Here is a 20932-nt window from a genome sequence, read left to right as displayed (position 1 = left end):
CAGGCCCGCCGCTCCCTCCCCTCTACAGCCCCTCCACCAGAGCGCCCTCAGCCCCTGCGAGCAGCCCCAGCCCTAGCAAACCCCGCCACTGGCCCCCCTCAACGTGCAGCACATTGCCCCAGCCCCTGCAGACCCCCACACCAGTCCCCCCTAGTGCCTGCAGATCCCAGACCAGACAGCCCAAACCTGCAGGCTCCTTCCCCAGACCCCCACCCAGAACCCTAAGCACTCCCCAGCTCCTGTAGCCCTTCACCACATCTCCCCCCACCCCTGCAGACCCCTCACCAACGCCCAAGGCGCAGCTCAGCCCAGCAGGTGCTTCAGCTTCTCTTTATTGATGGACAGTTGTGCTCTCCCACCCCAGGGCCCATCAGAGTGCTGGGTGAGGGGGGCTCTGGGGTGGTGGGGGGACATGACTAACACAGGAGACATCGCTGCAAGGGGAGCACGGGAAGCTGTGCATGGAGCCAACACCCTTCCCCTGCCCCCATTCCCGAAAGAGCCAGCTGAAAGGGCTGGATCTGCCTTGGACTGGGTCTGGAGAGGCGTGTAGCCATTACAGGAGGGGGGAGTAGCAGCTTGCCTCGAGCAAGGAGGGGTCCAGCAGAACCGTTGACCACACATCGCCTCTCGCCTTCCCCAAAACCCCACACCAGGGCCAGGGAAAGGGACATTTCACACTCTGAGGACAGTCACCAGGAAAGAGGAGTCCCAACAGCACGCAGGAACCTCCCACGCTGACTCCAACACACATCAAGGCAGGACTTTTAACTACAGGGAGAGATTTTTAAAAAACTAAACACTTCAAGTATATTTTTTTTTAGTGATTTAAGGTCTCTTGCCCCTGCTGCTGCTGCACTGGGTGGTGTTTAGCAACCTACATCCACTCTAGGGACAAGGACAACAGCGCAAGCGATGGCTGGTCTACTGCAAGGGGACACAGGGCAGTGGGGTGGTGGGAGGGGAGGGGGCAGGGGAAGAAGGCCCGGGGGCACTCAGGGTACGGGCACCACACGCATGGTGTTGGTGTAGCCAGAGCCGGGGCGCCAGCCCGTCAGCACGATCACCAGGTCGCCGCTCTTGAAGAACCCTCGAGCTTTGCCTAGGAGAGAAAAGGGAGGTGTCAGAGCCCAGTCCCACCGTGTCTCCCTGCCATGGGGCAGCCCTGCTCATCACCCACTCCCCGAGTCACTAAGGCTGCCTGTGCCACAGCAGCTGGAGCTCCAGGAGGGTATCAAGACCCCACCTTCCTGCTGCCCACCCATCTGACACCCTTCACCTCTGCTCTGGGGCTCTCTGCAACAGAGCTTGAAATTCCACAGCACATGATTTATAGAGGTGAAGGACAGAGTCAACCCCACTCCAGGCTTCCCTTGTCCCTCAGGAGTAATGAGTGTCACAGGTCTATCACAAACCCAACCTGGTCTTCTTGGAAGCTCCTTAAAAGCCGCTGTGCCAAACCCACCACCCCATTTCCCAATCGGATGTGGTTCTGCTCATGCAAGCATCACCCATTTCCCGTCCGGATCCAGTTACCACACAGGCAGCCAGTTCCTCTTCCCACCACCAGCGACCCCAAAGTACCAGCCAGGTGCTCAGGGCCACCACGCCCCACCAGAGCCGTGTCCCAGGGCAGGGGCAGGTGCCACTCACCGACATTCATGCCCAGGGTGACGCGCAGGTCCACGTCCTCGGCCCAGGCGTCCTGGGCGGGGTCTTTGCAGAGCACGGGGAAGATGCCGCGGTACAGGTGGGCCTGGCGCGCCGTCTGCTCATTGCGGGTGATGGCGATGATGGGGGCCCGCGGGCGGTACCGCGACACCAGGTGCGCCGACCTGCGGGGACAACAGCCACCGTGGGGCTCCGCACAGCCACACGGCCTCCGGAGAGGACTCCTGGCAACGGCCCCAAGGTCTGTCCGTCAGCCACCAGGGCTCCCCAAAACCCCTGGGGGCATGTGAGCAGCCTCCACAAAAGCCACTCACCAACCAGCTCGGTGCCCTGCTGGACTCCCAGACCACCACTGGCAGTGACAATCTCCTCACCTCCAAGTTTAGCAAGTGCCATCAGGGTGTTTTGGTCCCTGAACAAGCCTTTACTTGTCTCTGTTGCTATGTTAGGGTGGCGAGGTGCCATTTATTCTGGCCTCCGCAAGCAGGCCTTGGCATCTCAACAGGGGTCCCTGAAAGTTCCCTGTTTTGAGGAGCTCCCGGTTTTCAGGGTGGAAAGAGCCGGTGCCAGCAGCATTGCCCAAAGCATGCCAAGGAGGAAGCCATCTGCCTCCCAGCCACCTACTGAAGCCAGCAAACAGGCCAGTTCCTCCACACAGAGCTCTGCTCCTGCACCCCATGGGAAGCAAATGCAACAGAGGCCAAAATTTATACTGGGAAGTTGGGCACAAAGTCTTTAAAATGTTTTAAAATAGCAGCAGCACAGCCTGGGTGGGGACTAGACTACAGCTTTCCTTTCTCTGAGCACTGCTGAAGGAGAGCATCTGCAAACAGATTCAAACTGCAAGGCTGTGGCATCTGCAGCTCCATCTTTCCAAAGGACATGCTGGTGTCTCCACTTGCCTTTGCAGCCTTGTTTAGTGGAGCCAAGCTCAGCAACACTCAGATGCAAAGTTTGCTGCTTAAAGCAGGGGCCAGCAGACTGCTCCAAGCACCCAACCACACGTGCCAGCTCTCAGACAATCCTTCCCACACTGTCCAAGCTGCCTCCCGCGAGATTCAGGTACTCACAAGAGTTAACCTAATCCACAGCTAAAAATATTCAAATATCAGAGTTCAAATCTCTTTAAAAGGTCAAGTGTAACGTTGGAACATTTGACAAAGAAACATTAGAAGCACGAGGACATCCAGAACTCTGTGCTTATAGTTCCCTCCTCATCTCTGCAGAAAGTAATTTTCTGCTCAAAATCATTTTAAGCTGTACATTTTGGTGACGGTATCCCCGATGGTCCACATCTTCAGGTACGTGTGCTGCACTACTGTTTTGGTGTGAATCCAGTGTGAGAAATCCTGATTTCCTTCCAGAAAGCAGTCTGAGACTTATGGTCGGACATGCTTTGGGAGCAGGCAGCCCAGGTCCTCTAGATGGAAGAGTTGATCCATGAGGCTCCAGCTCCTATTCCACAACTGGAAGAACAAGTCTCTGCTCGGCAACTGTCACTGTTGCTGGACAGAAATCCCAAACTACATTGTTCCAGCACACTTCACCTGCAGCCACTGAGCTCACCTGGTGCTTGCCAGATGCCTGCCTGTGCAGAGAGATTACCTGCAGGAAGGGACAAGGAAGCCTCAAAGAGGCTATTTCCAACTCTCTCCATTTCCCTGCCTACCAAGCACAGGCTGCGCAGTCCCTCTTCGGCCCTTGGGCTCAGGCAAGCAGGGCTGATGACTGCAAAGTCTAGCAAGGGACCAATAATTTGGATGCTACTACGAAAGGCCAAAACCTTATTAAAAAAAAAAAAAGATTCTGCATCCACTGAACTTCTGCCTCACTGTAACATTGATGATTTCTTGCCAAGTAGTTTGAATTGAAGCTGCAACGCTTATTTTCCCTTGGCTCTTCCAGCTGGCGCCACTGCCACTTGCAGCAGTGAGGGGAGGCTGGGCTCGGAGCTGGTGCCACGCTGGCAGAGGCAGGCCGAGGACTCCGAACGTAGGGATGTGTGTCCATCTCGAGGAACCACCACTGCAGGCACTGCCAGGACCTGACTCCACTGGTCTCTCAAGGCCATGGGATTCTCCTTCCCCCACCCTGTCACATAGCAGGCTTGACCTGGGGGCACCTGTCCCCTCCTACCTTCCAGACTTGGTGAGGACAATAATGGCCCCGCTGCAGCACTTGAAGGACGCTTCCACAGCGCCAACTGCAGCGGCCTCGGTGGGGTCGCAGTTGAGGGGGGTCAGACGGCGCAGTTCCTCAAACAACTGCCTGTGAAAGATGGCGGCTTCGGCCTCCCGGGCAATCTACAAGAGCAACATGCGTTCGGAGACAACGCTCACGGCAGGCGCTCGGGCACAGGGCAGGGCGAGGTGCTGAGCACAGAGTGCCACATCCCTGCTGCCACCCTTCGGCACCGGCATTAACCAGCGAGCTCACACTGAGCTCACCCCAACAGCATGTCCCTGCAGAGGAACCACTCGATTCCCAAGGGCTCTTTCTCCAATGGTGGCACCTCGCCCTGTCAAGCCCACACTCAGGTGACACTCATGCCAACTGCCAGGCACTCTCGCTCTGCTCCTGCCTGCTGGGATCCCTCCCTGGCACGGCGTCAGCTCACATGGCAGCGGTTACACAAGGTTGGCATGGGCAGCGAGCAGCTGGCCAAAGACTGCAGTGTTAGAGTGCAGCGTGTTTTGCCACGGCAAGGGCTGGCCCAAGCCCCTCTCTGAGCCCTACCTGCCGGACTCAGTCAGGACTAGCAGGGCTGCAGCTAAGCACTTAAAAGAGGCCTCCACCGCGCCCGCCGCCATGGCATCGGCAGGGTCCCTGCAGTTAACATTGAGGCGTAAAATCTCTTCGAACAGCTGGCGATGGAACATGGCGGCCTCAGCCTCGCGCGCGATCTGCAGGCCCGAGGGGGACGGAAGGAGGAGAATAGAGGAAAGAAAAGAAGGAAAGATACACCAGAGGAACATGAGATCACGTTAACTTGCTTAATTGTCATAGTAATGCATGCAAGAGGGTATTAAGGTGAAGCAGTGAAGCTTTTTGTCTCTCAGGTTTTGACTTTGCTAAATGCAACCAGACTAAAATTCACTGTAGCATGGAACTGGCAGGCCCCAGGCACTGGGCAGGCATTCCAAACATGGTATTTTTGTTGTATTTGGGAGTTCCAGCAGAGCAGGCAAACATAAATTGCTTTTCAAGGAGCAGAACAAGCCAGCTCAGAACCAGACCATGCTTTGTCATGGCTGCTTATGACTTCCTTGAGACACTCTTGTGCCACCTACCTGCCTGCCCATGGTCCTGCTTGCAATTCTCTAAGGGAATATCTGGCTTCCTTTCCTAGGCTCCCAGCACCACAGAGTGCTGCTGGAACAGTTTTCATGGAGCCAACATGCAAGCAACACATTTTAAATGTCACTCCTCAAGGTGGGAGACTGTTCTCTCAGTCTTGTTACATTTAGTTTAACTTCAGGGTCAATGAAGATTTAGTTTAATTTCAGAGTCAATGAAGATTTGGCTTACTTTGAGAGCAAATAAAGATGTAGTTTGAGGGCCAATGAAGATTTATTTTAACTTGAGAGTCAATAAAGCTTCACATTCAAATGGGATACCAACTTTCTTTTGGTAATAGGGAAATAAACAGGAACAAGTCTTCCTTATAGGGTTGTCACAGTGTGGATGTTGGAGTGTTTGTACAGTGCCAGATATGGACAGATGAAAGGGACAGAGGCACAACTAAAGGCTTTGAGCTCTGGCTGAGCATTGGCAACAGGTTCAGCAACCTGTTCATCCCAGAATGCTGGGAATCATCATGTTTAATCATCTCAGAAGGCCTGACAACCCGATAAAGAAGGCTTGCAGAGACTAGAAAAGCATGCAAAGGTTCATGATCTTCTCAAGGACAACTTCACCCAGTTATTCCACAAAGTGAACAGCCGCTACACAAAGCGTGACAAGTTCATGTTGAATTAGAGACTGATGTGCCACCACAGTGAAAGCTCTGCAGTTAGAAAAATCAGGATTTTGCTACTCTAGTGTTAATGAATTATTTTATGTGATGCTGGGAATTATCCCTTCCACAGTTATCAGTTTAAGCCAAAGTAGTTAAGTATCTTAGGTCTAAAAATAACAGGACACAGGCAGCAGGCCGGAAGAGCAGGCCAGTGCCAACTTGTCCTAAAGCACATTGTTACTGCTGGATTTAGATAAAAGGAGAGTATTTGCATCACAACACTTACTCCAAATGCAGGAGCTGGAAGCCTGGCAGTTTATTTTCAGCTCCTGGTACAAAGGCAGCAGGTCCATGTAACACAGAGAGCAAATCTGATTTTAGAGGGAAGTCTGCACTCCCCACATGCAGAAAGTGGGAATACAGGTGTCTGCTTTGACAGCAGCTGCAGAGGGGCACAGCAATCCTTAACTTCACCCCACAGCTGGATCTGCTCAGGCAGGAATAGCTATAGAGGGTTTCCAGTTGGTGCACAGGTGGAGATACCAGGGAGGTGGGAGAAAGGAAAATGGAGAGGCTGTTTGAACCTTGGTCCCATCAGGCAGCATAGCATGGCCAGGCTGGGCTTTGAAGTGCGGATGCTGGAGTGGAATGGGAAGGAAGCCCACTCCCACCTACAGCAATCAGCCTGCCCAGTATTTGGAAGTTTGCTACTGCCCACTTCAGAGGGTAACATCCACCTGCTCCAGCCATGCTGCAGATCCCCAGACCATGGATACTCAGGACATTGTTGCTGGGCTTGACTAACAAGAATTGAATTAGCTCAGAGGAAAGATCCTCACTGTACTGGCATGTGCTCCCACCATAAGAGTTGGCACCTTGCTGCCTGGAACATCTCACACTTAGTAAATCTGTATTTTAATTTCTGCAGTGTTAAAGTGTTTAAAGCCTTGAGTGCTTCTCCAGGAACCCTGGTGGAAAGAACACCATGCCCAGGTCTGTAGGAAGAGGGAAGCACATGCAACACATCCTGAAATCAGGCTACAGGTACAACACAACCTGCTCAGACCAAAGAATTATGGCCAGGATGGAAAGCCAGGTGCAAAGTTTACTGCAGCAAGTTCCCAAGTCTTGGTAGGCAGTTGATCCTTGTGATTTAGGGGTTGGAAAAGGAGGGAGAAGCTTTAAGGTGCACTGTTAGCATTTGGCCTGTAAAGGAGCACCACCGCCCAGCGATCTTAAGTTGCATTTTGCATTTGCCTCGTGCAAAAAACACCACTCCATATTGAGGTAAAAGATGTTTAGGTAACACACTGCAAACCAACACTGCTTGAGTTGAATAACCTATAGAAGCTGAATTACAAAAAAAACTGGTGAGAGTTAGAACTTGTGATGTGATTCACATTGTGTTGTGATTCACAGCACTGGTAACTGGGGAGCAGCAACGCTCACAGGAACTTGACATAAGGCTTATATCAGCTGAAACACGAACTTGAAGCAGAGCAGAGGTTTCTGGCAGTTCAGGCATGTAAAAATATGGTGCTGTCAGTACTCATGCAACAAACCCCCCCAACCCCCAGCACACAGCAGGTGCTGAATGCAACAGTGCTGTAAATCACCCTCAGGGGCCTCCCCACCCCCTCCCATGCAGGACTCAGCCAAAACCTTTCATTATCTATAGATAAACTGCTTAAAGCAGCTCCTTGACCCTGCAGAAGTTTAAGGCATTTAATATGCCACTGCAACAGGACAGTGGATGAAATTTCTATTGAGGTAACAGCAAAAAGAAATGGGAAATTTTTTATCTCAGCATTTCAGAGCAGCTCTCAGCTCTGCTTGGCAAGTTTGGAGAAATTCCAGGCCCTCAGGACCATGTTTGTTCAAAAGAATCACCCACAACAGAGTGTGAGGAAAAAAAAAAAGGCTATTTTAGGCAGCCATTTAGGCCTTTGAGTGGCCAGCTGAGGTGGCCAAGAGCAGGGTGGTGTCCCTGTCCCCAGCAGGCAGGGCAGGGCAGTACTCACAGCGTGCTGCATGCGCACAGCCTCGAGGGGATAGTCTCCCTTGGCTGTTTCCCCAGACAGCATGATGCAGTCTGCCCCGTCCAGGACGGCGTTGGCGACGTCGCTGCCCTCAGCACGGGTCGGGCGAGGCTTCTTGATCATGCTTTCCAGCATCTGGGAGAGAACAAACCCACAGGGATCAACACAGGAGCAGCTGGACTGCAACACTCCTTAGGGCTTGGGCAGAAAGTGGGATGCAACTTAAGGACTCCAGGAGTTCTCCATGGGCATGGAAAATAAAGATGGTCTGGTCCCTAAACCAGCTTTGGTTTAAAGCCTCCATCACTAAGGAAAATAACCCATTCCATTTGATACCCATTCCACATTTATTCCTTTTCCAGGGAGATTTAAGCCACACAACATCCCAGACAAAATACTCCAACCTTCCACTTCAACTTCTCAGCACAAAGCTTGGTCCAAGAAACACGGAGCTCTTTAGAGCAGTGTGGCATTAGACGTATTTATGGAAAGCTCAAATCCCCAAATTTGAGAATGTGTATCATCCAGAAACCATAAAGAGCAGGGTCTGCACCAATGAAGTCACCCTCTCCCAACACAAGATTTCAAATGCTTTAGACAATGTGTAGTAAATTCAGAACCAGCTTTCTAAGCATCCATGCTTAAAAGTGGAAATCGGGACAGCTTGCCATGAGGGGAGCATTTCCTAATCCCTTTCCACACCCCAATTCTCGCCAGCTGTCCTGTCTTCCTCAGGTCCTTAGCTTCCCCCCAGCTGGAGCTCACCACTTGTTTAAACACTGTTTGCTTCACCCATAGGACATTGCCTGAGGCTGTGTTTCAGCTGCATTTCTGTAGCAATACAGGAAAAAGGAGCACATGCCACTGTAAATCCAGTGACTTTTAATGACTACTGTCTAAAGAAGTCTTCACTTCCACAGCCTGTGTGCAGAGCAAAGACAGTCAGGAAACCAGTCCTCCCAGTGCTCAAGGACTGCACACATGATCCCTACCACTCCCAGAAAAAGGAGATGGATCCTTCACTCAGCTCCTTCTGAAGCTGCAGCACAGGTACATGTCTAAGATACCTGGGAACCCTAGCAAACCTCCCCTGTCAGGCAGGGATGTGCTGCCACAAGATGGCAAGGAAAAGCATGTGCCATTTTTTCCTTAAATTTGCAAGGTCAGCCCCAAAGGCTCATTACCATGTGATGTTTTGAGGCGTATAACCCTTGGCAAGAGGTCCTGTAATCTAACTGGAAAAAATCCCAAACACAAAAATGCCTAAATATGAGCTTTTCAGCTATGAGCAAAACCTCTCTGCATGTCACTCTTTTAACCAATGCCATCAACCCACGGCTGCTCCCAACATTCCCCCCAGCCAGACTCTGGCAGTGAGGAACCAAAGGTGGTGCTTCCAGTACCTGAGTGGCACAGATGATGGGTTTGCCAGCCCTGTTGCAGCGCCCAATCATCATCTTCTGGGCAAGGAAGACTTTTTCAGCTGGGATCTCGATACCCAGGTCACCGCGGGCCACCATAATGCCATCGCTGGCCTCCATGATCTCATCAAACCTGACAGAGAGAGAAGAGCTGTGTTATCCCATTTGCTCTGCAAAGCACCTTCCCATCTGTCTGTCCTCCTCTGAAAGGAGCACTCACGCTTTTCATGGGCTGTTTGAGTCCTTGCAATGCCAAGGAAGGAGGAAGAAAACCAGAAGCAAGGCACAGCACATATTCAGTGCTACACAAAGCTGCCTGAAGCTACAAAGAGGGAGTTGCTTTATTGCTTTATGTCAGTGTGACAAACCCAAAGCAACCCCTGCACAATGCTCACCTGCGCACACCCTCGTGGTTCTCAATTTTGCTGATGATCTTGATGTTCTTTCCCTTTTCCCCCAGCACCTTCCTGACAGCATGGACATCAGCAGCCTTGCGGATGAAGGAAGCAAACACCATATCCACGTTCTGCTCCACACCGAATTTTAGGTCCTGAATGTCCTTTTCAGAGACAGCAGGCAGGTCGACAGCAGCGCCGGGCAGGTTCACGCCCTTCTTGCTGCCGAGCATGCCGCCGTTCTCAATCTCTGTCATGACATAGTCCTTCCCTGAAACACAGGTTCCCATGGTCAGTGTTTACAGGACAGCTCCTGCTACCAACTCCCACACCACCTCCCAGCCTGGGAACTGCAGTGCCAACAGTGGCACAGGCGATAAAAAGCACATCCCATCTCTTCAGAGCATTTCTGTACCACACAACCTTGCAGCTTACCCTTGGGAACAAAATAGATTGGTCTAAAACAACTTCTAGACTGCTCCTGGATAAGATAGCAGCTGTTTGCTGCAGGAAGTTGGGATCACCTCCCCCAAGAAAAGCTAGCAGGTTGCAGTTTTGCACACAGAGCCCTGCAACACCAAAGCCTCCCCTCCCACTGCCTACATGCTCAGAGATTTAGAGGCTTGGGGCTACAGCAGTTTAGGCAGCACTATAAAGGGAGCATCATGGAAATAACCTTGTCTCTACATTACCAATTAAAACTAGTTCTGTCTCTTACCTACAAAACCCAGGGTCTGTGCTGTAAAACTAGTTATACCCTTCATTAAGAGCATGAATTAGCCTGGCTGATCATGAACAGTGGTATGGCCCTACCACACATTCCCCTTTGAAGATGGGGTTTAGATGCCAGCCGAGTGAAACCCAGCTGAAGTTAGTTTTTGGAAAGTTTCTACATTTGAGATCGAGAAACTTAGCTCAAAGTCTCACTAAACTATGTTCTCCTTTCTACAACACACAATTGCAAATTAAGAAACTGTTACTGGAGGGAAACCACAGGCATGTCCTGAGGAACACACAAACAGGCAGAGCTAAAATGGCTGTCACCCACCTTTCTCCCTAACCACCAAAGAAATCAGACCATCATCCACGTAGATTTTGCTGCCAACTTCTACAACTTTGGTGAGATTCTTGTAGTCCAGCCAGAGTGTGTTCTCATCGCAGTTCTCCATGAAGGCATCGTCCAGGGTCACTTTGAGCTGTGCGCCCTTCTTCAGCTCCACTTCTGCTGTGCCACTCTGTGTGACAACACCACCAGTAAAAACCAGTACACCACCACCTCGCAGCCCACAGCAGTTTGCTAGAACTTTTGAGAGGTGGTTTGTTACCTCATTTCCTATAATATTGTTTTGTTTGGAAATGGCCACAGGCTTAACACAGTATCAAGTCTGTGTGGTGAGCAAAGAGTGATTAAAAAAAGCAACTTACTCCCTTAATGAGTCCAGTTCGGATTTCAGGTCCCTTGGTGTCCAGTGCAATAGCCACAGGTCTGTAGGTGATGGGATCAGAGGCAAAGCTCTCTGTGGCTTCTCGCACATTCTTGATTGTGCCCTCATGATACTGGCAAGAAAAGAAAAAATGTGGAAATGTTAAAGCTGGTGTTACTTGGCTGCTTACAGAAAAGATCCCAGTGCACCCCAGAGGCTGCCCAAGCTGACTGTTCCGCTCTCAGTTTCAGTTCTACCTTCAAAATTCAACCCAGACAAAGCTTCCAGTAAAGCATAGTGCAAGGATACAAGGGCCTTCCTGCCATGAAGGCAGAGTCTGAAGTTATCTGGGGTGCCCTCAGCCCTAATTCCAGAAGGACAACTCAAGGAGACAGTCCTGAGGTCTGGCTGAAGTGATTTTTCAAGAGGACACATCTGCCAATCAAAGGTGGCTCACCAACCAGGAGGCCTTTAAGGAGTAACTCTTCCAAAAGCTTACCTGAACACCTATTCAACACAGCAGAATATCCACAGCACCAGCACCTGGGTAACTGTGTGCATTCAAAGAGACCTGATGGCAGAAGAACATCATAGTGCCACACATGGCTGTGCTCCTCTTCCACCCATCAGAGCAAGGGAAGATGCCTCTCCACACTGCTAGCTCCCACACACACTTCCAGCCTGACCCACTATCAGTCCTGCAGGTGGACAGCTTTTCACTCCTTGGCCTGAATTCCCACAGATTTGCTAAAAAAAATGTTATCTGTGTAAATATTTACAGTTTATTTCCGGAGTCAAAGCAATCACAGACAGCTCAATAGTCCAGCACCACACACCTGGCTTCCAAACCTTGTTTGTGAGAGCATTTAGCTAAATGCTGCCAGTTTTAGGATAGTTTTGTGACAAAACCAATCCCAGCTCCCTCAAATGTGCTACAGATAGCCAAGAAATCAGTTTACTTTACTTGTTTAAATAACACGAAGAGATAACCTCAACTACTTACAACTAGTAAGAGTTGTGTAACACTTGACAGACTTTAGTAGATAAAACATACCCTTTCCCCTCTGTGCCAGATGGGCTGATGGAGTTTGACCTCACTCACCCGGAACACTCGGTTCCCTCGTGTCACTCACTCACCCCAACACGAGCCCTCCACACTGACTTCAGTATCTCAGGGATGATAAGCCAGCACCAGGAAGGTTGGGCTGGAAAAAGCCATGCTGAAGTTCACATGTGTGCCCTTAGCCAGAAATACCTAACAGCTGATAACTCTTTATAGCAGGAAAATGAGTCAGTTTATTGACAGTGTACAAGTTGGGACTGAGATGGCCTTGACCCTTCCAGGCACTGCAGCTGGGTGGATGCAGCACAGAACACATGTCCTGACAGTGCCACAACACTTATCTGAACCCAATCATCTGAGATTTCCATTTTAGTTTGATACCAAGGACTAACTGGCTCCTAGGGAGTCTGACTTTCTGAAAAGTTATACATGCAGAATGGGAATGCAGGAAGAACTGGAGGTAAAAGCCATTTTTAGTCCATGTTAAGGGGAGCCAGGGAGGTTGAAAAGCTCAAGCCCTGGTAAATGCTTTGGGGTGGACACGAGAACTGAAGCACTTGTGACAGATGGAAACTCCTCTGGCCTTCACTGGAAACTAGGGCACTTTGGAGGGGCCAGGATGGGACACAAACTCAGGACTGGCTGTGGCTCATGGTCACACTCTGCAGGACACAGCCACAGCAGAGCCTGCAGTCAGCTTTGCTGGTGTAAAATGTGTAATTAGACCTCACACAAAGCAGGAAAACCTCAGCCAAGTTCACAGACCACAGCAACCAGGCAATAACAGTGTCAGAATTCCCAGTTTCTGCCTGCCCACCAACTCCCTGATGTGTCACCTGGCCCAAGGGCCACCCAGCTGCAAGGATTTGACTCCTGGGATGCAGTTACTCCACACTATTCTTTCTCCAGGCTGATTTCCCAACTGCAAGGCATGTACTGACACTATCCCAGGGTGGTTAGTCAAGGTCTGATGGTTGCCCACAGTTAAGTATCAGCCCTTTTGATCCTGACACTGCCCTGTGCTCATTAAAGGCTACCAGGGTGAGAGGCCAAGCTGTTATATGCCACGAGACTCATAGGTCACTAAGTAAAGCTACCTACAGCTGCTACTGGGTGACATTTTGAAAGTTGGAAAGCAGCCAGGGTCAAAAAAAAACCCCAAAAAACCTCAGCAGAATGGGATCCTCAGCTCCTCCAGTATCACTGAGTGTCTGCTATTTATAGCAGTAAGGGCTTGACTGTCATGGAGTGTTGATTTCTTTTGACCTTATTTTTCTGAGCTCACCACACCATGTCCCAAAGCTGCACAGTGGGACCTTCCAGAGTGCCAGGAATGCATCTGGGGCAGCTGGTTAGCCACAAAACCCAGGAGCCCATTCTTCCCACTGAGCACAGTAATTACATCAAATCACCAAAACCAGATGCCTTTTGATCAGGGTTATTCATGGATCACCTGCTTGCAAAATCCCCAGCAATGCAATAAAAAGTGAGATTAACTGATAGTGTGACCTCCTGCAGAGGTGCAAAACAGGGACAGGTCTTCCCAAAGCTGCTGCTTCCCAGTGAGCAGCAGAATCTGAGAACAGCAGGATATGAGGAAGAACTGAAGGATTTCATGGCAAGCAGTTGGCACACGGTGTCAAATACCAGTTACCTGGCTCCCCACTACAGGGTGGGGTGTGGAATCAAATTGCTTTCAAAATGGCTCAGAAAATACACTTCAATGTTATCAACAGTGACGCAGGCTTGGTATGTACAACCAGCATGCTTTGCCCACAAGCAGCTATTTGACCTTCCCACACCACGGATGGTCTGGATGAAGCTGGATTTCCCTCCTCCCTGAGGGACAGGATCAGCAGACACACAGGAGCTGTAGCAGCTCAGATCACACCCTCACCTCATGGGTGCCGTGAGAGAAGTTGAGGCGGGCAACGTTCATTCCAGATTTAATCATTTCCTTCAGCTTCTCCACAGAGCGGGAGGCCGGGCCTAGGAGGAAGAAACAGTTTGAACATTAACTTAAGAAAAATAATGAGGTAACCCACACAGACCAGGCTGTTTCATGTGGAAGAAAAAAGGTAAATGGATACAGCATTGCTCAGCGCTGCAGCAGCAAATATTGTTTTAACTTGCCCACGGAGTGCAGCAGAACCCAAGCAATTCCCATTTCCCTGGCTACTGGATTCACTCCCAGCAGTAACACAGGTTAGGCAAACATGGGAAAGTCATCTTCCTTCACCACACAAGTTCAGCCCTGGCAAGGGATGAAAGTCAGATGCTTCTCACAATTTCCCTAATAAGTTTCACCGAGGTGTGGGCTCCTAGCTGCAATCCTCTCCTGTCTAGGAATAGCCTACCAATGGTGCAGATGATGCCGGTGTTTCTGGCGATGGTTGGCTCCGAGTCGATGTCCAGGCGGCACATGTGCTCCAGGAAGGTGTCTGCCATGGCAGCATGCAGCTGCTGGGTCTGGATGAAAGCGGTCCCTGCATCGTGGTGCTTCGACATGATTGCTCGATTCCTGTGTCTGGAAGGGAAGAAAGCAGTGCCAGGTTTGGGAATCACCCACCCCAAACTGCCCATCAAGCAGAGACACCAAGACAACAATGTGATGAATATGGAGGTAACAAGAAAGCTGCTACTGGGTCAAACTATCTTTATGTTCCTATTTGAGAATCCTAAAAGGCAAGGCACATTTCTATTCCGTGTCATCCCCCACATGGACCACCCAAAGCTCACCTGCCTTCTATGCAGATGTTCCCTTCATAGCTTCTCTTCATTGCCAGTCTTCCCTTGGAGCTACACAACGCAACAAAATTCAAGCACTTGAGTGCACAGGCAGAGGTTCTGCCTCCTCCCTCCCAGCTCTCCACTCATTTCTCCTACAGGCCTCAAGTGCACGTCCCATCCCACATGGGAGCGGGGCAGCTCGGCGCTGGCGTGACTGCGGCACGCCTGGACATGGGCAACCCTCTGCCCAGGAGCACCTAATCACAGCAAAGTCCGCATAAGCCTCAACCCCATCCTTTAAGCCTGGACAAGCAAGCAGACTTGGGTTGATTAAACACATCACTTTGGCAGAGAACACATAAAAGACTGAAGATTTAAGATACTCAAAGCCCCTCTTTGACTGAAGACGCTGCAGGTCTCCCCCACCTCCTGCACTCCCCTCCACCTACAGCACTAAAATTCATCCTAAGGTTTAAAACTGCTTGTATTTTTCAACATTTGGATTAAAAAAACTCTCTGAACTCAGGCTGTTTGCCTCCTCTGGACTAGAGTTTCCACAACAGCAGGACCAGCCTATTCTTTGGGAACCAACCTATCCTCTGAAGAGGAAGCTGAGCTGAAGCCTAACAGTCCACTGGGCTGGGAGGACATTCATTTCACAGCAGTGCTGGTGCCCCAGGCGTTTTAATTGCAATAATTTTGTTCTCAAGTAGTAGTGGCAGCTCAAAGCTTTGTCTTTTAGACCTGCCCAGGTAAAATCTCAGCATCACAAAAGCCTCTGGTAAAAGTGATGCAAGGTGGTGACTATTGGCATGGGCAGATCACTCATTTTGCCTTTAAAGACTGGTTCAGCTTCAAACTCTGTGCCCTGGGCACACAGGTGAGACTCAGAGCAGGCATGAGCAGCCTTCATCTCCAAGATGTGCTTATAGAAACACGGGCTGGAGCCCAGCTAAAAGCTGGGACAGAGCAGGAATAGAGCTGGGCTTTTGTTCTGCCTGCCCCAAGCAGACAAAGCCCACCAATAAACCAGAGAACGGTGTGAGGGGCACACACCAGCCGGCTCGGCATATCCAGCTTTGACACAGAGGCACCAATAAACCCAAAAACTCTGGCAAAGCTGGCAGACTGAGCACAGCGAAGGGCAGACCAAGCCCTGCCAGTCTGCTGCCTGCCCCGATGCTCCTCCCCTGCTCTGCAGCCCTTCCTTCCTCACGTACGTGCAGATCCTCTCGCAGGCAGCCCTGACTCACCCTCGCCGCGCTGCCATGCGCCACAGAGCAGCCAGGCCAGCAAAAACCATAATTTGACCTGGCAAAGCTTTTTTTCCCTCAGCCCTGCCAGAAGCTGCTGATTCACTGGAGTCACTACAAGAAGGTCTGCCCACATGAAAAGCCGAACAAAGTTTCATTATTATAGGAAAACCCTCTGGTCAGTCCTAAAACATTGTGTTTCAGCCCTCTAACACTTGCTGTTGCACCCTTGACACCTGCAGAGCAGTGACAGTTTCCCTGGATGCCAAAAAAAACAAGCCTTTGCTGGGAAATCACCTCCACGCACAGGCAATCGGGCTTGCACAGCTTCTAGGAACAAGAGGAATACTGAACAAGGTATCCCAACACGGAAACTGCAGCCAGAGCACAATTTGGAAGTTTATAAAAAATAGTCAAGTGAATTCGCCCTGCCTCATGGAAATCCCCCACCCACTCAAGTCATGTGCAGATATAATTTTAACACCCTTGCAGTCTCTATAAAGAGAAAGGAAAAGTTCACTTCCCAGCCAGTATCCCCTTCACAGGATTTTCCAGCAGTTCAGAGGGCTCAGAAAAATTAACGGCAGACAGAGTGACCTTGTCCAGGGGCGAGAGCAGAGACGCAGGAGCCAGAAAGTATCCCAAACACCCATCTGTCCACAGCACCATGCCCACGACCACCAAGAGTCCTTTCAGTACTCCCTCCTGCCTTCCACCACTGTGCATTTACAAGGCATCAACTGAATTTTACCGGAATGACCAGTCTCATATTTATAACAGGAATGTCTGGCATTTCCCACTACTCCGCTTTTTTTAACATCAAACAGAGGAGCAAGGACTTCAAGGACACCAGAAAACACGGAGCACTCAGTCTGGGCAGATTGAGGAGGAGGGGGTGAGCAATACCCTGAATGTTTCCAGCACTGAACAAACCTGAATTCATTCCTCAAGGAGTAACGATGAAATTCCCAAATTTATTACTTGGCTGGCCCATGCCTCAGGCAGGGTGTCCCAATGCTGTCTGGTATCTCCTCAGCTCCTGAATATTCCAGACTAAGCCATCTCAGGTAGGGACTGGCTTTTACTGTAGCCAGGTGACTAATTCCAGCCAGCTCATCCCATGGGTCAGATGAGAGAAAGCCTAAACTCATGGTCTGTCCGGATATGCCCCTTGGGGATGGAGAAAGGATTGGGAGCAGCAATCCCCACCCAGGGCCAAGTCTTTGCTGTTACTGGTGACAAAAGGAAGTAGAAACTGCAGCAGGGGCTGTCCCCAGGCCACAGCCAGAGCTGTGTCACTGCCTGCAGGAACTCCAGCCAGGAGGCTCCCGGGGGATGATGACTCGAGGTTTACTGGACAGCCTCGCTTACACAACCTCACGGATGCTGCAGAACAAGGCTGCTCATGCCCAGTGACCCTGCCCAGAGGCAGAAATGGTTTGAGTTAGTGCTCAGGGAAGGGTTATGAAACCAGGCAGGCTTTCAGATTCCCAAAGAAGCCTAGAAAAACATCAGCTTTGCTCATTCCAGAAGCTAAAGGCACTCAACAACAGAGAAATGCAGCTCTGCAGAGAGGCAGGTTTTTACCCTGGCCTGGCATCCCCTCTCCCAGGGAGGGAGGACAGCACATTCCAGCCCGGCAGCTGGAGGTGGTGTCTCGCCGTTACGTAAGGACAAAATGGCCACCCCAAAATTCCACCCCTTTTCTGCAAGCCTGGGTGGAACCCAGGGGCCACCACCTGCTCCTGGCTGGCCGACGCTCTCCCCAGCACCGAGCTGCAGATCCACGGGAGGAGAGACCCACAACGGAGATGCCTCTGCAGCTTTTTGGCAATGGGGAACAGGAAGATCGGGCTGGTTCTGGCACCTTCCCCGTGAGCTGCTGGCTCAGCCGTGCCTTTGCTGAGCTGCCCTCCCTAGAAGGCTTAACTAAAAAAATAAGAGGAGGTGGCAAGCATCGGATGTTTGGTGACGAGAAAGACTTATCTCGAGGGTATTTGTAGGACACACCTACAGGCTTAACCTTGCAGAGGACAAGCAGCCTTTCAGCTTGGTAAAAAGCACCTGGCTGCCTTCAGGCAAGCTGTAAAAAACCTGCTTCACAGGCTAAAAGCAAGTTTGGGGGTTTTCTTTTCACATTTAACTAGGCAGAAGTGTAGACCACTGTGCTGCATCCCCGCTCCAGGATGGAGATTGCTGCACGTGGCAGCGCCCCGGTACTGCAGCCCCATTCCCTACGTGCCATCCATCACCACCCGCTGCGGCTCCATCCTCCTGCAGGAGAACAACGGCCAGGCGGGAGATAAAGGACAAGCACGTGCTCCGGCCGGCCTGGGAAACGTCTCACTCCCATCAAATTAAATTAGCAACTTGTTGGGTGGAAAGGGAATTAAGGCCGGCGGTGGATCACTCCGGCTAACAGCAATAAATGAAGGTTTTAATAACAGCTTTAGATAGATAAAACAGCAGGTAATAAAAAAAAAAACAAACGCAGGCTGCTGCAGACTTTCCAAGCTCTTTATCTAGTGCAAGTGAAGTTTCTCAGACGGGTTTCACAGGCAGAAGTCCCCGGTTCAAGCACGTGGCTCGCAGCAGCGCTTCCTGCCTCGCACAAAAACCTTTTACTTAATCCGGTGATGGGCTGAAAACCTGCTGGCACCAGTACGGATCATTAACCCATGGAACTCCTTTATATGATCCAGAATTCTGCTCTATAAACGGGATCTCGGGCATAAAATTACACTCTTTAGATGTTTTTTTTTTGTTTGCTTTTTTTTTTTAATTAGGCACTTCTAATTGCACAAGTTCCTGGACGTGCCTGAGTAACAAAAAATTTGTCATTGCACCTCTGAGCCAAGGCAAGTCACGACGAGCAGCAGGACAATTAACAGTTTAACATGACAAAAACCTTCATAAAACACTGATTTTTTTTTTTTTTTTTGTTAACCTGGGCCTCTCTGATACCGAGCTGCCTTATCAGAACAAAAGCAGGCTTTTAGAGATTGCCGTCTACTTTTAGCAGTCTGAGGAGACAGTCGGGAGATTGCCATTGTCCGCCGACAAAAGCGCTATTCATGCCTTGGTAGCTCTACAAAGGGGGTTTAAACACGTTTGAAAGGTTTTCACAGGTCAAGAAACTGCCTAAATCAATTGGACGTGTTTAAGCAGGCACAATTACTGGAGGAGATAAATTCAGAAGGGGCCTTCTCCTCTCGAGGCGGGAGGGCAGGGAAGGGGCTGCAGCATCAGCGGTGGGCGCAGTGAGCCGGACACTGATTGAAGCTGATGCCCTTCGGGGAACCGCCGGCTTTTACGTGAGTGCGGGCACGGGGGGGGAGCGGGGGGAAGGCGGCCCAGCGCCTCACTCCGTGTGCCCGTGACTCAGCCTCCCTCCCGGCGGCTCCCCCGGCACCGCCGGGCCGGGCGGCACCCGCAGCGGCGCCGCGCGCTCCGCGTAACGGCGCGGCCGCCGGCACACGCGGGGCTCCGCGCTCGCGCCTGCCCCGCCTCATCCACCCGCACCCTCGCACCCCAGACCGGACCCCCGCCGCCCCTCCCCGCGCGCGGAGCGGCCGTTTCCCGGTGCGCACCGCGGGGAGATGCTTGGAGCGGGCGTTCCCCGGCGCGGGATGGGAAGGGATGCTCGGAGCGGGCGCTGCCCGGCGCCGGGACACGGCGGGGATGCTCGCAAGGGGCGTTCCCCGGTGCGGGATCCCGGGGGGATGCTCGAGGAGGCGGAGCGGGGGACGCGGGGCCGCCGGCAGCCACGTGCCGGGCGCCGCGAGCCCCCCGCGCGCCCCCTCCTCAGCCGGCCCGCAGGGCGCGCGCCCCCTCCCCTCAGCCGCCGCCTGGGGGGACCCTCTCCCGGCGGCGGAAACACGGGGATGGCGGCGGCGCCGGCGCGGCCGGCCGCACCGCTCGCAGCCCCTCAGGGCGCCGTTACCTGCCGCCGCTCAGTCACGCCGCTGCTGCGTCCTCTCACTGCGAGCGCCGCCGCCGCTCTGCGCGCCGCCCCCACGCCCCGCCAAGGTGATCCCGGCCGGCCGCAGCACCGCCCCCCTCGGATCCCTCCGCCGCCCGCCCCGCCGGGGGCCGCAAGGGCGGGGCGCCGGGGCTACTTTCAGGAGCGGACGCACAAAGCGCGAGGGGGAGGCGCTGAGTCACAGCACGCGCTCGGCCGGCCAATGAGGAGGCGGCGCAGCGGCCGCGCGCGCGGACGGAGAGCGCTCCTCGCCTTAAAGGGACCGCGGGCCGGCGCGATGCTCTTAAAGGGGCCGCGGCCCCGATCCACACCGAGCCCGCCGATCCGCACCGGCACCCCCAGCTCACGCCTCAGGGGTCCCTCGCTCTGGGGGGCAGCGGCTCTGGGTGTTTTGGGGTGCTTTGGAGGGTCCTGAGACCTTCCAGTGGGGACACTGGGGACCGGTGTGGAATCTCTGCAGTGGGGCTGTGGGAACACAGTACTGGGGACACGAGATGTTGGTGACATGGTACTGATGCCCTGAGAAGCTGGAGCAGAGGCTGGATGGAGTTAGGAGGAATAAAGTGCATATTTATTGAAGTGCCCTCAAAGCCACAGTCATGGCTCTGCCCGGCCGGCTCCAAGATGGGAGCAAAAGAGGGCTGGGCCACGAGATCTCACATTTTTATAAGTTTTAGTCCTTTTGCATATAGGAGTTATCTGTCCAATTAACAGCTTCAAATGATGAAGTTCTATCCTCCTTGCCTGCTTGCCCACCCTCCTCTCGTCACGTTGTTTGAGCTTTGGGCCAGAAGTTTGAAGAGCTTGTCCTTGAGTCTCCAGCTAGAACAGGATTGTTTTGTCTTCACCACCCTGTGAAAAGATCCCAGGAACACTTGATATAAAATTAAAAAGCTGCACACCAACCCAGAACAGAAAAACTTACAGCCCAGGGAATGAGTGCTGGGCATGCTGAGGGCGCTGTGTGGGGTCAAGGAGAGACCAGGCTGGGGATGC

General features: G+C 52.1%; 1 protein-coding gene across 3 annotated transcripts; it reads right to left on the bottom strand.

Moving 5' to 3' along the window:
• Positions 1–316: 316 nt before the first annotated feature.
• On the bottom strand, positions 317–20055 carry PKM (pyruvate kinase M1/2). Of its 3 annotated transcripts, none has more exons than XM_064389023.1 (11): positions 19898–20055; positions 14329–14498; positions 13869–13960; positions 10910–11041; positions 10533–10719; positions 9485–9755; positions 9072–9222; positions 7651–7803; positions 3808–3974; positions 1654–1835; positions 317–1102 (listed from the first exon to the last, which is right to left on the bottom strand). In XM_064389023.1, exons 2-11 carry the CDS (start codon positions 14477–14479, stop codon positions 996–998), a joined length of 1593 nt encoding a protein of 530 aa, XP_064245093.1. In that variant the 5' UTR covers positions 14480–14498; positions 19898–20055; the 3' UTR covers positions 317–995. The 3 variants fall into 3 exon arrangements, with proteins under 3 accessions (XP_064245093.1, XP_064245092.1, XP_064245091.1); XM_064389022.1 differs by lacking the exons at positions 3808–3974; positions 19898–20055 and adding exons at positions 4408–4574; positions 14711–14765; XM_064389021.1 differs by lacking the exon at positions 19898–20055 and adding an exon at positions 14711–14765.
• Positions 20056–20932: the final 877 nt, after the last annotated feature.

This window comes from Passer domesticus, chromosome 14 (genome assembly GCF_036417665.1).
Source record: "Passer domesticus isolate bPasDom1 chromosome 14, bPasDom1.hap1, whole genome shotgun sequence".
Lineage (NCBI taxonomy): Eukaryota > Metazoa > Chordata > Aves > Passeriformes > Passeridae > Passer > Passer domesticus.
This window is presented reverse-complemented; position numbering and strand designations above follow the sequence as displayed.